At 45.2% G+C, this 19,078-nt stretch overlaps 2 protein-coding genes and 1 long non-coding RNA gene across 3 annotated transcripts in view; 2 read left to right on the top strand and 1 right to left on the bottom strand.

Moving 5' to 3' along the window:
* LOC135385080 (venom metalloproteinase BumaMPs1-like) overlaps positions 1 to 19,078 on the bottom strand; it is a 177,992-nt gene that overhangs the window by 26,600 nt on the left and 132,314 nt on the right. Inside the window, exon 12 of the mRNA XM_064614258.1 lies at positions 3,531 to 3,663. Coding sequence (XP_064470328.1) covers positions 3,531 to 3,663 — 133 coding nt within the window. The remainder of the gene's footprint in view (positions 1 to 3,530; positions 3,664 to 19,078) is intronic.
* On the top strand, positions 11,206 to 14,151 carry LOC135368753 (uncharacterized). Its single transcript, XR_010414867.1, has 3 exons — positions 11,206 to 11,279; positions 13,848 to 14,045; positions 14,125 to 14,151. It is a non-coding gene; the product is annotated as an uncharacterized LOC135368753 (long non-coding RNA).
* On the top strand, positions 14,230 to 16,087 carry LOC135378972 (uncharacterized). The gene is made up of 7 exons (XM_064612175.1): positions 14,230 to 14,367; positions 14,535 to 14,615; positions 15,107 to 15,199; positions 15,393 to 15,428; positions 15,683 to 15,775; positions 15,876 to 15,965; positions 16,077 to 16,087. The coding sequence occupies exons 1-7, from the start codon at positions 14,259 to 14,261 to the stop codon at positions 16,085 to 16,087; spliced, it is 513 nt and encodes a 170-aa protein (XP_064468245.1). The 5' UTR covers positions 14,230 to 14,258.

Here is a 19,078-nt window from a genome sequence, read left to right as displayed (position 1 = left end):
AATCTTCTGCGCTTAATACCATTTGATACAAAATCGATATGAAGAATGTCCTAAGCCGATTTTCTAATATGTGTATGTGAAATAAAGATCACTCAATTTGAGCCCCTTGCCACTTTCCCCTGTGTCTTCCTGAGAGGTCGCATTTGACGAAATCGCCTCTGAGTGGGGCACTCTGAAGGACCAAATGGACTATTTCATAATCTTCTGCGCTTAATACCATTTGATACAAAATCGATATGAAGAATGTCCTAAGCCGATTTTCTAATATGTGTATGTGAAATAAAGATCACTCAATTTGAGCCCCTTGCCACTTTCCCCTGTGTCTTCCTGAGAGGTCGCATTTGACGAAATCGCCTCTGAGTGGGGCACTCTGAAGGACCAAATGGACTATTTCATAATCTTCTGCGCTTAATACCATTTGATACAAAATCGATATGAAGAATGTCCTAAGCCGATTTTCTAATATGTGTATGTGAAATAAAGATCACTCAATTTGAGCCCCTTGCCACTTTCCCCTGTGTCTTCCTGAGAGGTCGCATTTGACGAAATCGCCTCTGAGTGGGGCACTCTGAAGGACCAAATGGACTATTTCATAATCTTCTGCGCTTAATACCATTTGATACAAAATCGATATGAAGAATGTCCTAAGCCGATTTTCTAATATGTGTATCTGAAATAAAGATCACTCAATTTGAGCCCCTTGCCACTTTCCCCTGTGTCTTCCTGAGAGGTCGCATTTGACGAAATCGCCTCTGAGTGGGGCACTCTGAAGGACCAAATGGACTATTTCATAATCTTCTGCGCTTAATACCATTTGATACAAAATCGATATGAAGAATGTCCTAAGCCGATTTTCTAATATGTGTATCTGAAATAAAGATCACTCAATTTGAGCCCCTTGCCACTTTCCCCTGTGTCTTCCTGAGAGGTCGCATTTGACGAAATCGCCTCTGAGTGGGGCACTCTGAAGGACCAAATGGACTATTTCATAATCTTCTGCGCTTAATACCATTTGATACAAAATCGATATGAAGAATGTCCTAAGCCGATTTTCTAATATGTGTATCTGAAATAAAGATCACTCAATTTGAGCCCCTTGCCACTTTCCCCTGTGTCTTCCTGAGAGGTCGCATTTGACGAAATCGCCTCTGAGTGGGGCACTCTGAAGGACCAAATGGACTATTTCATAATCTTCTGCGCTTAATACCATTTGATACAAAATCGATATGAAGAATGTCCTAAGCCGATTTTCTAATATGTGTATGTGAAATAAAGATCACTCAATTTGAGCCCCTTGCCACTTTCCCCTGTGTCTTCCTGAGAGGTCGCATTTGACGAAATCGCCTCTGAGTGGGGCACTCTGAAGGACCAAATGGACTATTTCATAATCTTCTGCGCTTAATACCATTTGATACAAAATCGATATGAAGAATGTCCTAAGCCGATTTTCTAATATGTGTATCTGAAATAAAGATCACTCAATTTGAGCCCCTTGCCACTTTCCCCTGTGCCTTCCTGAGAGGTCGCATTTGACGAAATCGCCTCTGAGTGGGGCACTCTGAAGGACCAAATGGACTATTTCATAATCTTCTGCGCTTAATACGATTTGATACAAAATCGATATGAAAAATCTCCTCAGACGATTTTGTAACATGTATGTCCGAAATTATGTCGGAAAACACCGTGAACGGTAAAATTATGTTTCGTCATTTTCCACGCTTTATGCGCTTTATATCATTTAATAGAAAGACGATATTAAAAATGTGCTCAACTGATTTTATAATATGTATGTCTGAAATTAGAATCACTCAGTTTGGGCCCCCTAGCGCCTTCCCCTGTTGCACCCTGAGAGGTAGCATTTGACAAATCGCCCCTGAGACGCGCACTCTGCTTAGTCAGATGGACAATTTAATCAAATAGAAAGGTATGAAATTTGAAACGGTACCATTTTGATATCAAGCATTCAATGTGACAAAATTGTCTATTCTGCGAACCTTTCGGAGGTCTGGAAAGAATGGTGTTTTGCTCTTTCGGACTCCTTCATAACGGGTGCAGGGTCTCGGCGGGTGTGTTTTATGGCAATACTGGAAGTTTGAACGTGGAGCGCCTAGGATAGGTGTAGTACTTAGGCCTCATCATTGAAGGCTCTAAGTGCATCACGGTTAACACTCACAAAGCGTGCTGCGATTGATATGTGGTTTGGAGGACGACGTTTTCGCGTAGCACCTCAGCATAGCAGTGCAGCCCGGCAACGGGCGACGACCGCAAATTCTGTGACCGCCGTTGCTAATGCCATTTCTTTTATCAAGTAAAGTCATTACTGCGACATTACATTCTCCCACAAGTATTGATGAAGCCGTTCATTATAGGTATCAGTCAACCGAATGTGCGTCAAATCGGTGCAGTTGAACACATAGGGCTAAAGTGTCTACAGACTCATTGCAGCGCAGAAGCAGTTGTTCAGTACAAGGCAAAAACCGCGAATCACTTGTAACAGCGTATAGGCTCTTGTTTATTGTTTTTAATTTTCGTTTGATCGAAAAGCGTGAAAGCAGAAAAATTGTGATGACATCATCATGACATCATCAGGGCACATGTTGGCCTGTTCCGAAGAATACCCCGGGCTTGCTTGAAAAAATCCGTTTTTTATTAACTGTTTGCTTCAGGCAATGTAACATCATTAGATCCAAATAATCAGAAAATCCGTGTCGCATCACTCTGTCAATGTAATGACAATGCAGTACTCATTACATCTTTACCGGCTTCAATGGCTCAGTTGGTAGCGTGTTCACCTTCTGATCCCGATATCGCGCGTTCGAACCCGGCCGAGCACCCCAGCAACTTTGTGGTAGGGTACAAGTTGCTTAGGCACGCGGTCCTCCGCGAGGGACGTTAAATACGGGGTGCCGTGTGGTGAACTTTCATCGCACGTTATAGAACCCTCAGGTGGGCAAAAGCAATCCGCAGGCCGACCGCTGTGGCGTCGCTCATGATCTCAGTTGTCTCGTGACGTAAACCCCCAATTATTATTATCATTACACGTTTCCAAAATGTAATACTCATTACACAGACGTAATGCATTACATCTCTGCTGTATAGCATATGAGGAATGCTGAGAGATATGTTATTTTATGTGTTCCGAAATACATAACACTATGTCGGCAAATAATGAGGCTCTGCAGAGCAAGTGAAATTAGAGTATAGCCGCAATGAACGCTCCAGAGCCGCAATTTGCAGTGAGCATTCCCCTGATACGAAAAATAAGACAGTGATCACAGCGCATGCGTTCAAACATGTGACTAATAACGAGGTCTAGAAACCCAGTCAGTTTTACTGCGGCGCTGCTCTTTCGCGCGCGTTCTCAGTGACTGAGGTGTTGTACTCTCGGTGTGCTACCTTGTAGTCTCGTTTATTCATTTCATATGGGTTATGTAGAACGATTGCACTTCATTGTGCAACCCGTTGCGGAAATCTGTTCAAGCATTTCGTTACAGATGCTAGAAGGTATAGAGTACGCACGTAAGGCTTACCAAGTGGGCGAATGTCATGTTCTTATTGATCATGTTGCAGTACTTGTCCAAATTGATATTTTTACCGGGAAGTCCTATCGGGGCGTTGTATGCAGGGGTGGCCATCGCTGCCACACAACTTCTATTTGCAGATCTGCAATATGCAAAACATAGTGTACAGGTGCTGGAAATCAAAAGAGGGCTTTTTTTAGCGAAATACAACTATAGTCAAAGCAGATCAAATCAAATTCATGGAACCGTATACGGTTCCTTGAATTTGATTTGATGTTTGAACACAGGAACAAATATGGAACGAAATGAACAACAGAGTCTTTGATTCTTCTCTACTTCGTTAAAGATGTTTGCCTCTGAAACTACACGAATGCATATTTTAGAACAGGGACACACAATGTATAGGCAAGCTATATTAGGTCAGTTCTTGGTTATTTCCCCGAGTCTGGATAGGTAGGCAAAAGGAAAGACACAAAGGGTCGAGGATAGAGTTTCAACGGCATAATGGATGACACATATAAATTGATGGCGATGAAATGGATGATTCGCCGCTGCTCTGACGCTGAACTGCCCGGTTGTTATTGGGGAAGGGATAACGGGATGATGATGGAGAACGTCCCCTAAAAGTCTATCACTATGCCTGCAAATGTGCAGGAATTCTGCAAGGCTTGCAATAGTCCAGGGGATGGTGGGAGGGATCCGGCCACGGTCCGAGGATCTTGGCAAGATCAGGCGGTGGTGCATGGTCTATGGCATTCATGCATGGCGTAGTCTATGGCATTCATGCCAGAAGTATTACAAATAAATAAAATAAAATGCCGCGTAAACGACGCTTCATAAAGGACGTTGCTGATGATATAACCTGCTCTCAAGTATCATGTGTGTTGATGTCACCGCGCACACAATAGGTGGGAGCGCAGGTCAGATGAAGCAGAACCGATGTGAAATTTGAAGTCAGATGGAAAAGTCACGTTCAACCTTATGCGGTGGAAGGTTCTAAACGGACACGGCACTCGACCAGGAAAGAAGAAATGCAATGTACAGTCGATAGTTAAGAACACGGAATGGGACCAGCTCGCGCGTGGCGCTCAGTGGTTAGTATGCTCCCCATGTCAAGTCGAGACTGGGAGGTAACCCTCAAGGCGTGACAGCTTTTATTGAGCCATTGGTAGGTAACCCTGTCCGAATTTTGGAGGTCACAGGTTCCTTTGACCAGTCGAAGGCCTTCGATCGTGTGCGGCATGAATACCTATTCGAGATGCATGGGCTTTACGAGTTTGCTGAAGCTTGGGTGCGCAGCACCCTGGTATTGTATAGGAATGAAGGCAGCCGTGTTTCCGTTGCTGGCAGCTTATCGAACCCATTTGACATCTCGTGTGATGTTAGACAGGTGTGTCCTCTCTCTCCTGCACTTGACGCAATTGCGATTAATCCTCTGCTCGTGACACTGTCATCGCTATATGTTTCTCTTAGGTTGCCGAGCACTCTCTCTCTTAGGTTGTGTCCCTGAGTTGTCCCCGGCTCTGCCGTCGACATTTCAGTAGTTTTACGCCGGAAGAGCTGCTCAGATGTTGTTTTGACGGCCTTTGAGGTTCACAGTAAGGTGTCAGGGGCCGAGCTCAACATATCAAAATTTGCTGACTTGTATTTGGATGTCCAACCTTCAAATGGTGCCCCATTTGGCATCAGTGTTGTACCCGCTACCCGAAAAAGGTAGCGCAATACCGATACGCGCTACCTGAGCAAAAAGTAATGAAATCCCGATATCGTCACACGTACCTAAAAGTAGCGGAATGCCGCTGCCGTTACTCGTAAGAAGTAACACGACACTTCATGCGCTACTTTTTAGGAAAGAAACAAACAGTATTGTTGATGACGTACTTCAAACGTCTTAAAATAATAAATAATAAAATAAAACAATATTTCAAAATAATAAAATAACATAATATCCCAAACAATAAATCGAATTCCAATGGATGTTACACGTAGGTCGCCTGAAGGCTATAATTTGGAAAACAGTTTTTTACAGATTTACTAAAGCCTACTCGATATCCTGTACTCTTCCTCTAAGGCAAATAAAGCGCAAAGCGAGTCTACCGATAAAAGGTTCAACAGCTTTGTCACAAAAAAAACTGAGATTGTCCCGAACAAGAAGTTAGTAAACATACCATCGTGTGCTTTTTCAAATTTTGCGTTGACTTCCTTGACGCACAAATAAAGCTTTCCCACCGAGGCGCATAGTAAGCATCTGAACACCACGCTACTGTTTTCTTTCTCCTCCTTATACTCAGATATGCTTGCTGTAGCAGGCCATGGTCCCTCCATTGCAGCGAACAAGAAATGCCAACGGTCAAGGACCAAAGCGTACGTGGTGCAATGTCATGTGGAATATCATGACTCATAGCTAGCGGGGACGGTTCCAGAATGCAGTAGGAGTGACGTCAGTTTGCAGACAACTCGGACAATACACCGAATCTTCAAGAAGGTTAATCCCAAATAGGGAATACGTGGAGGACACAGCCTCTTTGTAAGACAACGGCCGCTGTGCCCTCCTTTCGGCTGTTTGCCTGGTCCTCGCAGAATGAGTTGTGATATCGGGCAGCTTGTTCGAAGGCAGGCAGAGTGGAGGCTTGATGATAGGTCGAAGTTGAGTTTTCGCGAACCCCAGCTCATAAAGTAGCGGTAGCGCTCAAAGAATGCGCTACTGCAAATTTGTAATGGAAGTACTACTTTCGTTACCAGTTTAAAAACGTAGCGCGATCTTTACTCCGCGACCGAAAAGAGTAACGGATGCGGTAGCGCCGCTGCTAGTAACGGCGCTACGTACAACTCTGTTTGGCATTAAGGTGACGTCAGAGCTCAAAATTCTTGGTGTCATCTTTAACCGAAAGGTGTAGAAAGGTGTGCTCTATAGGACTACCTCGACTTAAGGCTGTTGACTTGCCGATTACTTTTCGTGCCCCGTTGCTTGCTTCGCGGTATTTGTGCCTCAGACAGGGTGGGAGGGGCATTCAGACATACGTCGGCACAGTTCACATAGAAGTTTGCCCAGGACGCACATTCCCCCAAGGCGTCAGTCGTAACGCTGCCCACCTCTGTGAGTCCAAAAAGGGGTAGATCAATCCCTATCACAACCGCCACCACCACCACCTTGTCGATGATGGGTCCCAATGGGGATAAGCACTATACGGCCTCGTGGAGTGCTATCACCGCCTTGCTGACGTCTTCTCGTCTTTTCCGCCATGTTCAGAATGAGTGGTAAATCTTATTCTGGACAGCTCGCTACGATTGTCCTGCCTTCCGCAGCGATTCCCCCGCGGTTGGATTGTTCGCTCGTACGTCTAGTACGAAAAAACGAACTCCGCTAGGGAGTGCTGTTATCTGGCATGTAGCACTGCAATGTAGAGTTAGTGTCTGTGCAGAGGCAGTACCTACATAAGTAGTTCTGATTTTCGCAATGCACATAAGGCGCAGGAAAATGCGGCAGGGTTCAACGTAGCGATGAACATGTACTGGGCTTCTCTTCTTTGGGCAATAATCATGCAGGTCTCAGATACTCGAGGGACTCACGCACGGAGGCCTCGCGCCATGAGGCATTCCAGCTCATGGTCTGATGATGGAGGGAGGCCGTTCAGCACCGGCAGACCGTAAACACTTCACCCACGCACCAACTCCGATGCTTGGCCAATAATGGAATCTAATCGGTGCCTCAGCTCATGCCTGCGAAGCAACGAATGAGTGCGATGGAACGGTTGGACCCTGATTTCCAATCTGGCAATATGTACCTATCAAGATAAGCTGGCACCCACAGTAACTCAGAGGAACAGGTGATGAGATACATATATAGGTAGCGGTATGTGCCAGCAACACCGAGTGGAAGAGGTCGCACGTTATGTCGCATAAAGGGGAGTACTGTCGCCTTCTCTACCGAGATGTCTAAGATAAGCATTCCTAGGTAATTCTCAACAGCGTTCAGGGCGAGTTGGCGACGTCACTGGATGGAAAACGAAATTCGCCGCTGGTCCAGAAACAAACATCATCAGCATTGATGGAATTGGTAACTTCCTTGCAGACGCAAGTCTGGAGACCTCTCACAACCAGACTAACAATACCGGGCTGAGTCATGAACCATGAGTCAGCAAAACAAGGTCTGTGTCCCCATGGCCCGTGTCGACGAATAGTTCCCTTCTATGCAGGAAATCTGTCAGCCACACAAGTACACTGGAGGATAGAGCGGCTTGGACTATAGCATGGAGGTCAAAACCGTCGTTTCGAGGAGGGCACAGCCAGGTGTACTTTTCGAAACTCCATACCAAGCTTCATCAACCCGAACGATTAACCGACCCGTCAACCTACAGCAAGAATCGAGCGAGAAATGGCAGTTCAGTGTATTCGGAATTTTCCTTCAGAACCCTTGTAGTATGCTCTGCGGGGGTCACGTGACGCGCGTTTTCTGCGCCCGACCGCGATATTGCTCGCGTACATTTTACTTCTATGTTCATAGCTGTCTTGGGTGCGTTTGCCCTGTTCCGCACTTAACAGCTCCCGATATAGAACACTATTTAATTCCCTAACACACGAAGTGGATGTTTCTTGTTCAAACTCATTATGTACCGTCATGTTCACAGAGTGTTTGGGTTGCATGCAAAGCACTGCCAACACGTGTATCTTCGCTAGCCAACCTACCAGAGAACGCTTGCGCCGCTATGTGCTTTCAAGTTACTACAAAGGCAGTGCGAGTCGTTGAGGAGTATGTCCGTAACCTTCACGAAAGTGTTTCTATTCGTTGTACTGTACGAGTGGGTTGGAAGTTTTTGGGTGATATCAGGTAACGCAATCCGAATGAAGGTTCCGGAGGGATAGTTCTTGGGAGTGCCCGCATCCCTGAGCAAGGCGTGCACGGCATGTGTTGTTTGTTTTTAGGACGAGGCTCTGTTGCATTTCTTGCGCGATACAATGTGGATAAATTAAAAGGTCTGCGGAAAAGGAAAGCAAAAGACGACAGAAATATCATTACTGTTAGTGGTGGGATTACCTCTGGGATTATCTCTATTATTATACGGACTCATCGTTGGCGTTATCACGGAAAAATTGGCGCAATGTGGGCTTGCTTGGCTTGCAATATGGGCTTGCCAATATAGGAAGCCAATATTGGTCCAATAGGGATCCTTGTTGCACTTTTCATGTTGGACCAATATTGGCATCCCATATGGGACCTGTATTGGCCAACTGGCTGCCTGTTCTATTCTGGTCGCAGACTGGCGGGGCAGCATAGATCTGCTCGAGTAAAACTCGTGTGACCAGCAGAGGACGCGGTACTTGCTGCTGGCGATGTGTGGTACAAAAGGTGATCCACCTCGTTCTCTGATTTTGAAGAGGATAACGCAAGCGCAAGCAGCGGGTGCAGGTCCGTGGGGGTTTCTTGCAAGCTCCACACCACACGCCAGAACTTTGCAGGGCTATGAAACAGCGATAACGTACAGCAGGGCAGGCCAGCGCCGCTTTCAGTCAACCGCTGATATTTTCTTCATGACAACTCTGCTGACACGAGATGCTTCCGGAATGTGGTCGAGCAGCCACGCCGACGGGCTTTACGCTAGATGGCTAGGGACGCCGTTGCCAGGATTAATTGAGGAACAGGCGCCCACAATGACTGCTGTCATCTCACGTACGGATAGGCCGTTGCGGGTGTTAGTTGTACACAAACCACGAAACGCTTACCGATCCGTAAGGGTCACAGGTTTGTGCCGCAGTTTCTGAGTGAACCTACTGAACTCGACGGAGATCGGGAGATGTCAATTCCCAAACCATACAGTACGACCGCCCACGATAAGTGAATTTTTACATCTCGCCAGCAAAACGTGATGTTCAGACTGTATACTCGTACCATAAAAGTCAAGCATGAAGAACGTAGTAGGCCCATCCTTCATGAAATCGACTCAAATATCCTAAATGACGTCCGCCGCGATCCTTCCGCGGCGGTCCATTCTTCAGCTACCGCACATACGGCGATGTGCATTGATATCGCCGACAAGGAGAAATAGGGGGGAAAGAACTTGAAACTGTAAGGGAGGTGGCAGCCGTGTGGCAGCAAGGAGAAGAAGCTGAAGAAGCAGCCAAAGCTCACGCTTGAGTGCTCACAAAAACGGATTGGTAGTCGTTCTGCGGTAGGTTGGTCATCGTTCTGCAACTAGTTGGTCATCGCTCTGCTGGGCTGGTATAACAGAGGAACCTCGACTTTCCGGGTAGTTTGTGGATAATTAACTTCAAACGTAATAAACCCTTGGTAGAGGTTTGCGATTATTATTGACTGGCCGTTCTCTCAGTCTATCGGCAGAGGGCTTGGAACCCCTGCATGGGAAGAGATTCCCAGAGTCTATGGTACCGAAGATAAGGAAGGCAGCCCAGGGTGGAATGTACATGCTCACAACAGATGGAACAGTGGCCCATAAGCATTTTGCACTCTCTGTAGTCTTGAGGGTAAGTGAAAGTCCATGAAGAGGTCAGGACGTTCCGGATTGACAGAACGGTTTGCGACGGGAACGTAAGCTGATAATATGAGTGCGGTATTCGCTGCGACGAAAATCCTGGGTGTCGAGATCCTTGACGGTGATTCCGAGCAGCAGCGGCATAGGAACGCTTAGATGGAGAACGAACCGTCGTGAGCACAGATGGCCCATCTGGATTCACGCCCGCAGGAGGAATGAGACAACACTGAACAATGTCCATCATGACCATGAGTGGGAAGTGTGATGTAGGACACGAGGCGGCTTCAGAAGTTCAGGCCGCCCCGAAACAGGTTTAGTAGGTGTTTAAGGGTATGTCTATCGGAGCTATCAGACCATGGCAGAACAGCATGTTGCCAGCGCCGAATGGTTATTTTCTTTTGTACGCACCGTGAATCTGAAGCTGCGCGTGATGACCCAGAGACTTCCCACATTTATGCTGCTGGTTTACAGTTTAGTGAGCCAACGTGTGTCACTCTTCACATACCGTGCAAGTAGTGGAGTCCCTGTAGTTAGAGGAATGTGAAAAAAAGAAAGCGCTGCCACTTAAAAACAAAGAACATTGCACGAGAGTCCCGGCATATTCGCACACGTCGTAAACAGTGAAACGCAAGGTGAAAGTTTGGCGTTGGTCTTGAATGTTAAAAGGACATGCCTGTGCGGAATGTACTGATCCCGGCCATCTTGCACGGATATATGTTTGAACAGTCGCCGGGCAGACCCTACCGCGGGGTCCTCCAAATAGGACGCAACCCAGACAACACAAAACATTTTTCGGATGTCCCAAAAAAGTCCCAACGTCCCACGTCCTAAGAGCGCTCTTCCGAAGATATTGCCGGGACGTACCTCACAAAAAAGCGCACGTCTCTTTCTCTTCTTGTTCTCTTTCATGTGCGCCCTTCCCCAAGTTTGCGGAGATGAGGGAGGAGAGAGAGGTGAAGCGAGAGTCGCACGACGGTACTGCCACTGGTGGTTGAAAATCCCCCTTCACAACTGCATTTTGCCTGGTTTTAGAACGGCATAGAAATAAATAGCGTGTGTGGGTTTTACTTTTCTTTAGATATTTATATCACTAACTTTATCCCTTTTGTAAGCTAGTGTGAATTGCTTAAGGTACGGTACTGTGGCTGTAGCGTGGCGTGGCGGGAAAAACGACCTCCTTTGTTTGCTTGTCCTCCATTTTGACGGCGCGCTATTCTTCAAATACTAAGTGATGTGATGCGACGAACGGGAGCAATGGGCGGTGAAGCAGGTACGTATTTCACCTTTATTAACATCAAATGTTTCAAGCATTGGTTTAACTTGGGTAATAATTAGAAAGTGTGAACAGCTAGTCAAGTGCGAATGTTTTGGAGTGTGCGACGCATTGTCGAAGCACTCCATGGAGAAATCCAAAGCAACCTTTCACCGCCGTGTAAGGCAAGCAGTTGTGGAGAGCTTGAACCTAATTGAGTCAGCAGCAAGCAGTCATTCTCCTAGTTTGGTTTTTACGGAAACCCAATGTACAGACTTGAGTGTAAGCGAAGAGCCGTTTCCTGGATCGTCATGGTCTGCTCATCGATTCGAACATGAAGAGCACTCTCAAGATACTGAGGTTGCAGGGCAATTTGGCCAGCTCTCGCCTGCCAGAAGCACTGCAGCAAGCGGCACTGAAACTACTGAAACATCAGGGGATGCTCCATTGCAGGATCAGCTTAGAGCTTGGGCGGTTGAATGTGTAGTGCCGCATACCACTGTGACGAAGCTTCTACGAGTTTTGAGGTCTCAACCACCGTTAAGTGAACTTCCGTCATCCGCGAGAACTTTGTTGGAAACACCACGTGAAGCCGGAGGCGTCAAAGAGATGGGTGAAGGCAAATACTGCCATTTTGGGCTTGCCGTCGGCCTGCAGTATTCACTCGGGGCACAGCGTATCTTCCCCCATGAAGTGTTAATAAACGTGAATATTGACGGTCTACCACTGGCTAAAAGCGCAAAAAATCAGTTCTGGCCTATCCAATGTAAAGTCAAGAATTACAGTAAGTGTGAGCCGTTCCTTATCGGGGTGTACTATGGAAACTCGAAGCCCGTCTGTGCCAACACCTTCCTTCAGCCATTTGTGTCAGAGCTGAACGACCTTCTGATGAGCGGATTGCGCATAGGTTACAGTACTGTGAGAGTTAAGCTTGCGGCTATTGTTTGCGATGCACCAGCGAAGGCTTATGTTCTGGGCATCAAAGGTCACAACGCTTACTTCAGCTGCACAAAATGTATGACTGAGGGAAGCTATAAGCATGGTCGTGTTTGCTTTCCTGACCTCGACGCGCCACTAATGACGGACGAATGTTTCCGTAATCTTGGAAATGAGGAGCACCACGTAAACGAGACAGTTCTGAAGGATTTGCCAATTGACCTGGTGAAAACTGTCCCCTTGGACTATATGCATCTGGTATGTCTTGGCGTTGTTCATAAGCTTCTCGTGCTCTGGTTTAAAGGCGACAAAGCCTACCGTCTCGGAAGTGGTGTGAAGGACCAAATATCCCTAGAGTTACTAAAGGTTGAGCCGTATGTGTGCTCAGATTTTGGAAGAAAGCCTCGCACACTGACAGAATTAGACCGCTGGAAGGCTACAGAGTTTAGAATGCTTGTACTGTACACCGGACCAATAGTTCTGCAGTCAAAAGTTCCAGGGCCCCATTTTTCTAACTTCATGGTGTTGCACACAGCGATCACAATTTTGTGCAGTCCTGTTTTTTGTGAGCAGTATATTGCTTACGCGGAGAGGCTGCTACGGCATTTCGTTGAAGTCTTCATCACCCTGTACAGAGAGCATAATGTGTCGCACAACGTTCATAACATGATCCACCTGGCAAATGACGTCCGTGAACATGGCCCTCTAGATACATGGAGCGCCTTTCCATTTGAGAACGCAATGCAGAGTCTCAAGGGGATTTTAAGGAAGCCAGACCGCCCTTTGGAACAATTGTACAACCGCGTCATGGAGGAACGAAAGCTTGCTCACGTCCCCACCTGCTCTTCACGGAACAGTACGCAGTATGGCATGACCCACAGTGCCGGACCTCTACCAGTGGGCTGCAGGGGACCGGAGTACAAAAAAGTGACAGTCTCTGAAAAATTTACATTGCAAACAAACAAACGTGATCGCACCTGTGTGATGACCGACGGGTCAATTGTGCATATCGAAAACTTTGCCTTTAGTTCCACTACTGGACAGCTGGTTGTCATTGGGAGGAAATTTTTGAACATTTCCGACCTATACGATCACCCATGCAAGTCATCATTATTTGGGATTAGGCTAGTGCACAGTCTTTCAGCGCTGACTGCTTGGGCACTGAGGGATGTCTCTCAAAAGTGTTTGAGACTACCTTTCAAGAAGAAGTTCGCCATTTTCCCACTGCTTCATTCCCAATAATGGGTGTAATGGACAGACCAACCAATGAGGTGCCACAGTTGTTTCCCAACGTAAAGCTATATGTTATTTTTAATTTTATTTTGTGTTAATGCCGTGAAGCATCAGTGACTATGGCTGGACAGGCGAAGAGAGGACAGCAGGAAGGAGTGGGGGACAGTGATGGGTTAATATGAATCCTAGACTGATATTCGTCTTGAAAGTCTTCGGAATACCTCATACAACACAGCCTGTGACAGGATTCGAACCCGTGTCACTTCCCAGTCTCGTCGCAAAAATCATCCTAACCACTGTGCCATGGGAGCTGGATCGGATGCCATTAATGATAATGGCTTATGCAGCAATTAGTTATAAATGTTTCTGAATTTCGCTTTTTTTGTATGCATAGTTCACATTTTAGCTTTTCGTTAGGGAACAAGAAATTTCTTGTTGTGAAGTTTCCTGATGAAGAAGAAAGCATCGCCACAGTCCACATTAATTGGATGGCAGAGGGAAAATGTCTTTGGCCAAACGAGAAAGATCCGTCAAGGCTGCGTCAGATGGTAATAAATGGCGCAACACCACAACAGAGCTGGGCTAAGCACAACTGTATTGTGCTTTCGTCATTCGGTAAGTTGTAATATTTACAGCACAGGTACAAGTATGCATGTAACATTATAATGCTTGGTGCGTTTTGTTTATGTTATAGATACATATGGAGAAGCACAGCAGAAACTAAACAAGGCTCAAGAGACATCTGACCTTTCAAGCGATATATAGCTGGGTCGTGGCAAAAGAAGAAAGCGGAGGACTGCCAAAAGTATCAATGAGGCTTACGGGGAGATGCCTTATGATGAGGACAGGGAAACAGATTCAGAGTGCAACAGCTATGTACCTCCAAGACCACCTACACCCCCAACGTACATGGATTTGTCTGGCTCTGGAACCACAAGTGTGTGCGCACTATAGAGTAGTTTTTGTTCTCGGTGCTCTTCACAATAAGGTGACAGATGTCCATAGTCCCTTGAATTATATGCATGAGTTGACTTGCAATTTAGCTTCTTTCTTGAGTTGTAGAATTTGTGATTCTACCTTGCCCTTTGTCTGTGCTCCACTTAGACCTCGGAACCATACCAGTTGACGCAGGGCCACCCACCGCTGTACAGGCATCACAAGTGACAAGAAGTCACGTCGAGCACGGTAAGAAATGGTATTCTGGCTTGTGACAGAAGTATGTATTCCATAAATCAGTGTTTAGGATGGTAGGTCCATTCCAGCCGAGACCAGCCAGAGCATTAGCTCAACCCTCTTACATTTCGCTGCAAAAAAATTGTGTGCATTCCCTTAGGGACATGTATTTTAAACATAAAATATTTTCTAAAGTTTTCGCTTTCGTTTCGCTTTCGGAGATTCGTTTCGCGGGAAAATTGGAAGCTCACCTGTCCTCATTGCTTAGCTAAGCAATTGAAAATATTGACCATTCGTAAAAAAATCACACTTTTGTGGTAATATAACGTAACGACGTAACAGTGTTTAGACTCTTTCTTTATGATCTCGCGCGCACTTTTCCCGCAACAGAAAGTAAAAAAAAGCTAAAGGTAATGCTGTACAAGAACTAGCTTTGTTTTACTGAGAGTCTGAAGCCTTTCTTTTTTTCTCTTTTTTCTCATTTCTCTTTCCTTTTTTTTCAGCTCTAAGTGAAGCTAGGCAGAGAGCCCGCAGCTGGAGAGAGCCCCCACGTAGCTACACTAATACAGCCATGCGGGGGGCAGGCGCCGCATCTTGTATGTTATATTCTGCATTTTACGTCCAAACGTCACCTGCCTATAAAGCAGTGGATGCATTTTAGTTCTCGGGAGGGTGGTACTTTGTGGAAAAGAGGCATGTGCAAAAATATGCAATTAGAAATGAGATATATCATTGTCAACCGATATTTAATAGAGATGAAGTATACCATGCATATATTCCTTTTTTCAGGGGATACCTTTCCTGTGTACAGTGAAGGGAACTTTGGTAAGTTTTTGTTTCGCACTTAGACGAGTACATGATAAGCACAAGTAGAAGTTGTAGTAGCAGCATAGCTGCGTCACTTCATTGTGTGTATCTGTGCAGAAATGGAGATATGTATCTATAAGCATCTATTTTTGATATGTGCGCATCCGTTACGGGGCTCAGTCGTGTGTGATGTTGTGGGCCTATACACTCATTCACTCTGCTAAGGAATGAGGATTGCAAATTATCTCGAGTTCTATTTCATATCCTTTAAGGCTACCCTCAGTCGCTGCATCCTGATTCTGAAATAACACAGCCAACTTGCAGCACAGCAAGCTTCACTGGGAGAATGCACCAACACCTGCAACGTATGCTTCTTATTAGTAATTAATCTGTGTGTTATTGTGCCTTAAGTTGAAATGAAACTAATTTTGTGGACGTAATATCGACTGCTGTTATTCATTGCAGACACCAGCACTAGCCCAATGCCTACAAATAGCTGTACGTCGGCACACCATACACAGGGAGACAGTTATATTCCACCCCAGCAGAACAGAGGCAAGTAGTCTTTAAATGAACCAACAATTAAATGGAGCTGTAAGAAAACAACATATTTCAGGTGACACAAGAATTACAGAAGGTCTACTGAACGCACCTTTTCCGTCGCAGGACAGGCGTGACGTCGGTAAGGAAAAATAAACTCAGAGATCCTATGGAGCATAAACTGTTCATACCTCTAGAAAGATATATATATGTATACATGTGTCTGTGTTTGTGTGTGTGTGTGTTTTAGCGTTCGAGAAAGAGGTGCTGAAGGTCCTGCACATGCTTAAGGTGACACAACAAGCTCAAAGTGAGCAGCTCTCTGCAATACTCCACAGCTTAAGCTCTGCAGCTGAAGAAGCAGAATCACAAAGGGCTCTGCCCATGCCATTCAGAAGGCTCTCAGATTTTTTGCAGTTTGAGGAGGACCTGGCAGACAGCGACACAAAGCGAAGCCAGTTGGTACGTATAAACCTTTCAGTCATCAATCTAGCACTTGGTGGTCATTCTTGCTTATGTAGGTAGTCATTTACATAAAAAGGGTGGTTGGCATGCATCATATGCAGTACAAGCAGCATCCTCTCTAGTGCACTTCAATAATTATTTTTCATTTTGCGATTATGAATCATATCAGATTTTTTTCGCTAACACAAAACAGGTACATGATGCTTTCATGCAAATGCAAACAAATACTTTTAATTTCGCTACTACATGAATAAATTTTCTGCTAATTCAGAGAAAGTTCATCCGATCTGTTGGAGGTGGCAACCCACGAGAGCTGACATTCCGGTTCCTATCACGCCTCTTGGGATACAGTGTTGGGAAAGAGTACAGCTTGTTCGGAAATAAAGGAAAGAGGAAGTTCAGCAATCTTACCACATGGACTATCATGCTCAGTAAGTATCTCCGTGGAAGATACTGTCTTGGTACCGAGAGTCATATCAGGTTTGCAAAATTGGTACTCTAAAGTACACGATGACAATTGATGTCCTGAAGCTAGAACACATAAAAAGGACAAATACATACTTACAAAGCCTCAAGGACCTAAGAAATTGATGATGAAAGAAGGAGTCACTGAAAGGGTGTAGTCATTCCAGCTTAAACGTCCCAACTGTGTTGCTCGACCAATGTCGATTTCCGAGAGATTTCTTGAGCAAATATCGGCAAATTCGAATTTACCACCGAGGTACTCGCCATTATCACTGCTACCAATACTGTAAGTGTCTCCGGTGTGTTTGTTGTTTATTATGCTTGATGAATTTTTAAAGTTGTCATACTAGGACAAATATGAAATAGCGAGGAGCAATTGCTTTTAGACGTTTCTTTTTTTTTTTTTTTTCATGTCGAGAGAATGAAAGCACCAAACACAGGCTTTCACTTGTAGCAGGCAACACTTGCAGAAAACTAGTCCTGTAGTTTTGCATGTAGTTTTGCATTTGTAGTTTTAAGTGCGTTGGTCGGTTGAGTATGGCAGCTGTCAGAGACGACACTATCCTTCCTTAAAACGACCTAATTCGAATTTTTTTAGTTATTTACAGCCATATTCCCTCCACAAGCGCCAAAGCACGCCCTGGTTTTTCGCCCGTAGCAGACATTCGATCCCGCTTACGGCCTTTCTAACTGCGATAAAAAAAAATCTGTTGCACGTTTACGCATGCCCCAACATCATAGATTTCTTTCTCGGAAATCGGCGTTGGTTGAGCAGCACCACTATGACTCAGCCAACCTACAAAACCTCAAGTGTCTAAGAAATTGAAGATGAAAGAAGGAAGTCACTGAAAAAGTTACCCAGCAAGGTTAGCTTCGCTAATTCATAAGGGAACCTAGAAAATGTGGGTTCAGGTCCTACAGCTGACTAGCCTTTTCAGTGACTCCCTTCTTCCATCGGAAGGACACGTTATGATACATTTCCAAATACCTTCGTTAAATAATTATATATTGTTAGCATGTTCATTTGCATTGGTTGCATGGCCTGCTGGCTCTGATTGCCCTGTTTCGTCTTATCCTCCATACGTCCGTCCTCCTTTGTTTCCTTTTTTCTTGGGGGGGGGGGGCTATAGTCGTGAAGACGCCCACTTCTTTGTGGCCAACAACGGCGAGCCGATCCTGCCATTCCCTCCCGTTTCGTAATACATACGTTTGTATGCCTTCTGTAGTGGTTTATACATTTTCTTGTGTGATTGTTCCTAGACTATATGACAGAAACTAAGGGAGCTACAGTGAAAGAGGTCGAGCAAGCTACGATGTCCTGGCTCCGACATGCGCCGGAGGCTTGTCACCGTGAAGAGCAGAAGGCTGCAATGGAACAGGACTGACTCATCGTGCTATGCAGAAGTACACCATAAGTAAGCAGGCAAGAACGACATGACATGTCTGGGACATGATCATTTACAGAGTTCACAGGAACTGCTCAGTGTATTTTTAAGACTACTGTCATTACTCAGCTTCTCTTTTCTCCAAAATTTTTGCTAAACATTTAAAGCACAACTCCCCTCCTCACCGTTGATTTTTGTAAAAATGAATTAAACTTTTGTGAAATTTTGATACTAACAACATAGCAGGACCCGAGGACGTAGACATGTGGAATGTCTTCACAACACCAAGTACCACTGTCTGTATTTCATTTGGAGAGACACACCACTGGCTACTTTACACGAGGATGAATTTATTTACTTCCTCTCTCAGGTAGGAGGGTCATTCGAAGTCAAACGTCAGAGAGGTGATGCTCGATCATCTTGGATTTAATAATAATAATAAAAATAAACATGTGTGATTAGTGGCACTTTGGAACTCCACGCAAAAAATTCATTTCTTTAGTAATTTCAATTTGAAGCCTTCTAAACGATGCGTGACCACTTTAGTAAGAATTGAGTGGTGCTGTCGACGCCGGAGTAAAACTGAATGTATTTTTGAACTACAATGAAGAAACAGTTATTTATTTCAAAAACCCATGTGCACCAACACAGCAGCAGGAACACTTTGTGGATCATCATTTCAAATAGCACAAGACAAGAGCCATGTCGTCCTTTTTCATGTTCTCTGAAGCTCGGGGGTTTTGCCATGCTATCTTAGTTACGTATCACGATTCTCGAGGAAGGTCACATGTTTGTCTATATTTTTAACTCATT

The sequence above is a fragment of the Ornithodoros turicata genome, chromosome 1 (genome assembly GCF_037126465.1).
Source record: "Ornithodoros turicata isolate Travis chromosome 1, ASM3712646v1, whole genome shotgun sequence".
NCBI classification, from domain to species: domain Eukaryota; kingdom Metazoa; phylum Arthropoda; class Arachnida; order Ixodida; family Argasidae; genus Ornithodoros; species Ornithodoros turicata.
Note: the sequence above shows the minus strand (reverse complement) of the source record. Positions and strands in the feature narration are given on the sequence as shown.

Bases quoted from the DNA above. Each gene is read 5' to 3' on its own strand.
- LOC135378972 (XM_064612175.1), top strand. From the start codon at position 14,259: ATGCCTTATGATGAGGACAGGGAAACAGATTCAGAGTGCAACAGCTAT. The intron at 14,368-14,534 runs GTGTGTGCGCAC...TGCTCCACTTAG, and splicing joins GTCTGGCTCTGGAACCACAA to ACCTCGGAACCATACCAGTT. The intron at 15,429-15,682 runs GTAAGTTTTTGT...ATATCCTTTAAG, and splicing joins GTACAGTGAAGGGAACTTTG to GCTACCCTCAGTCGCTGCAT.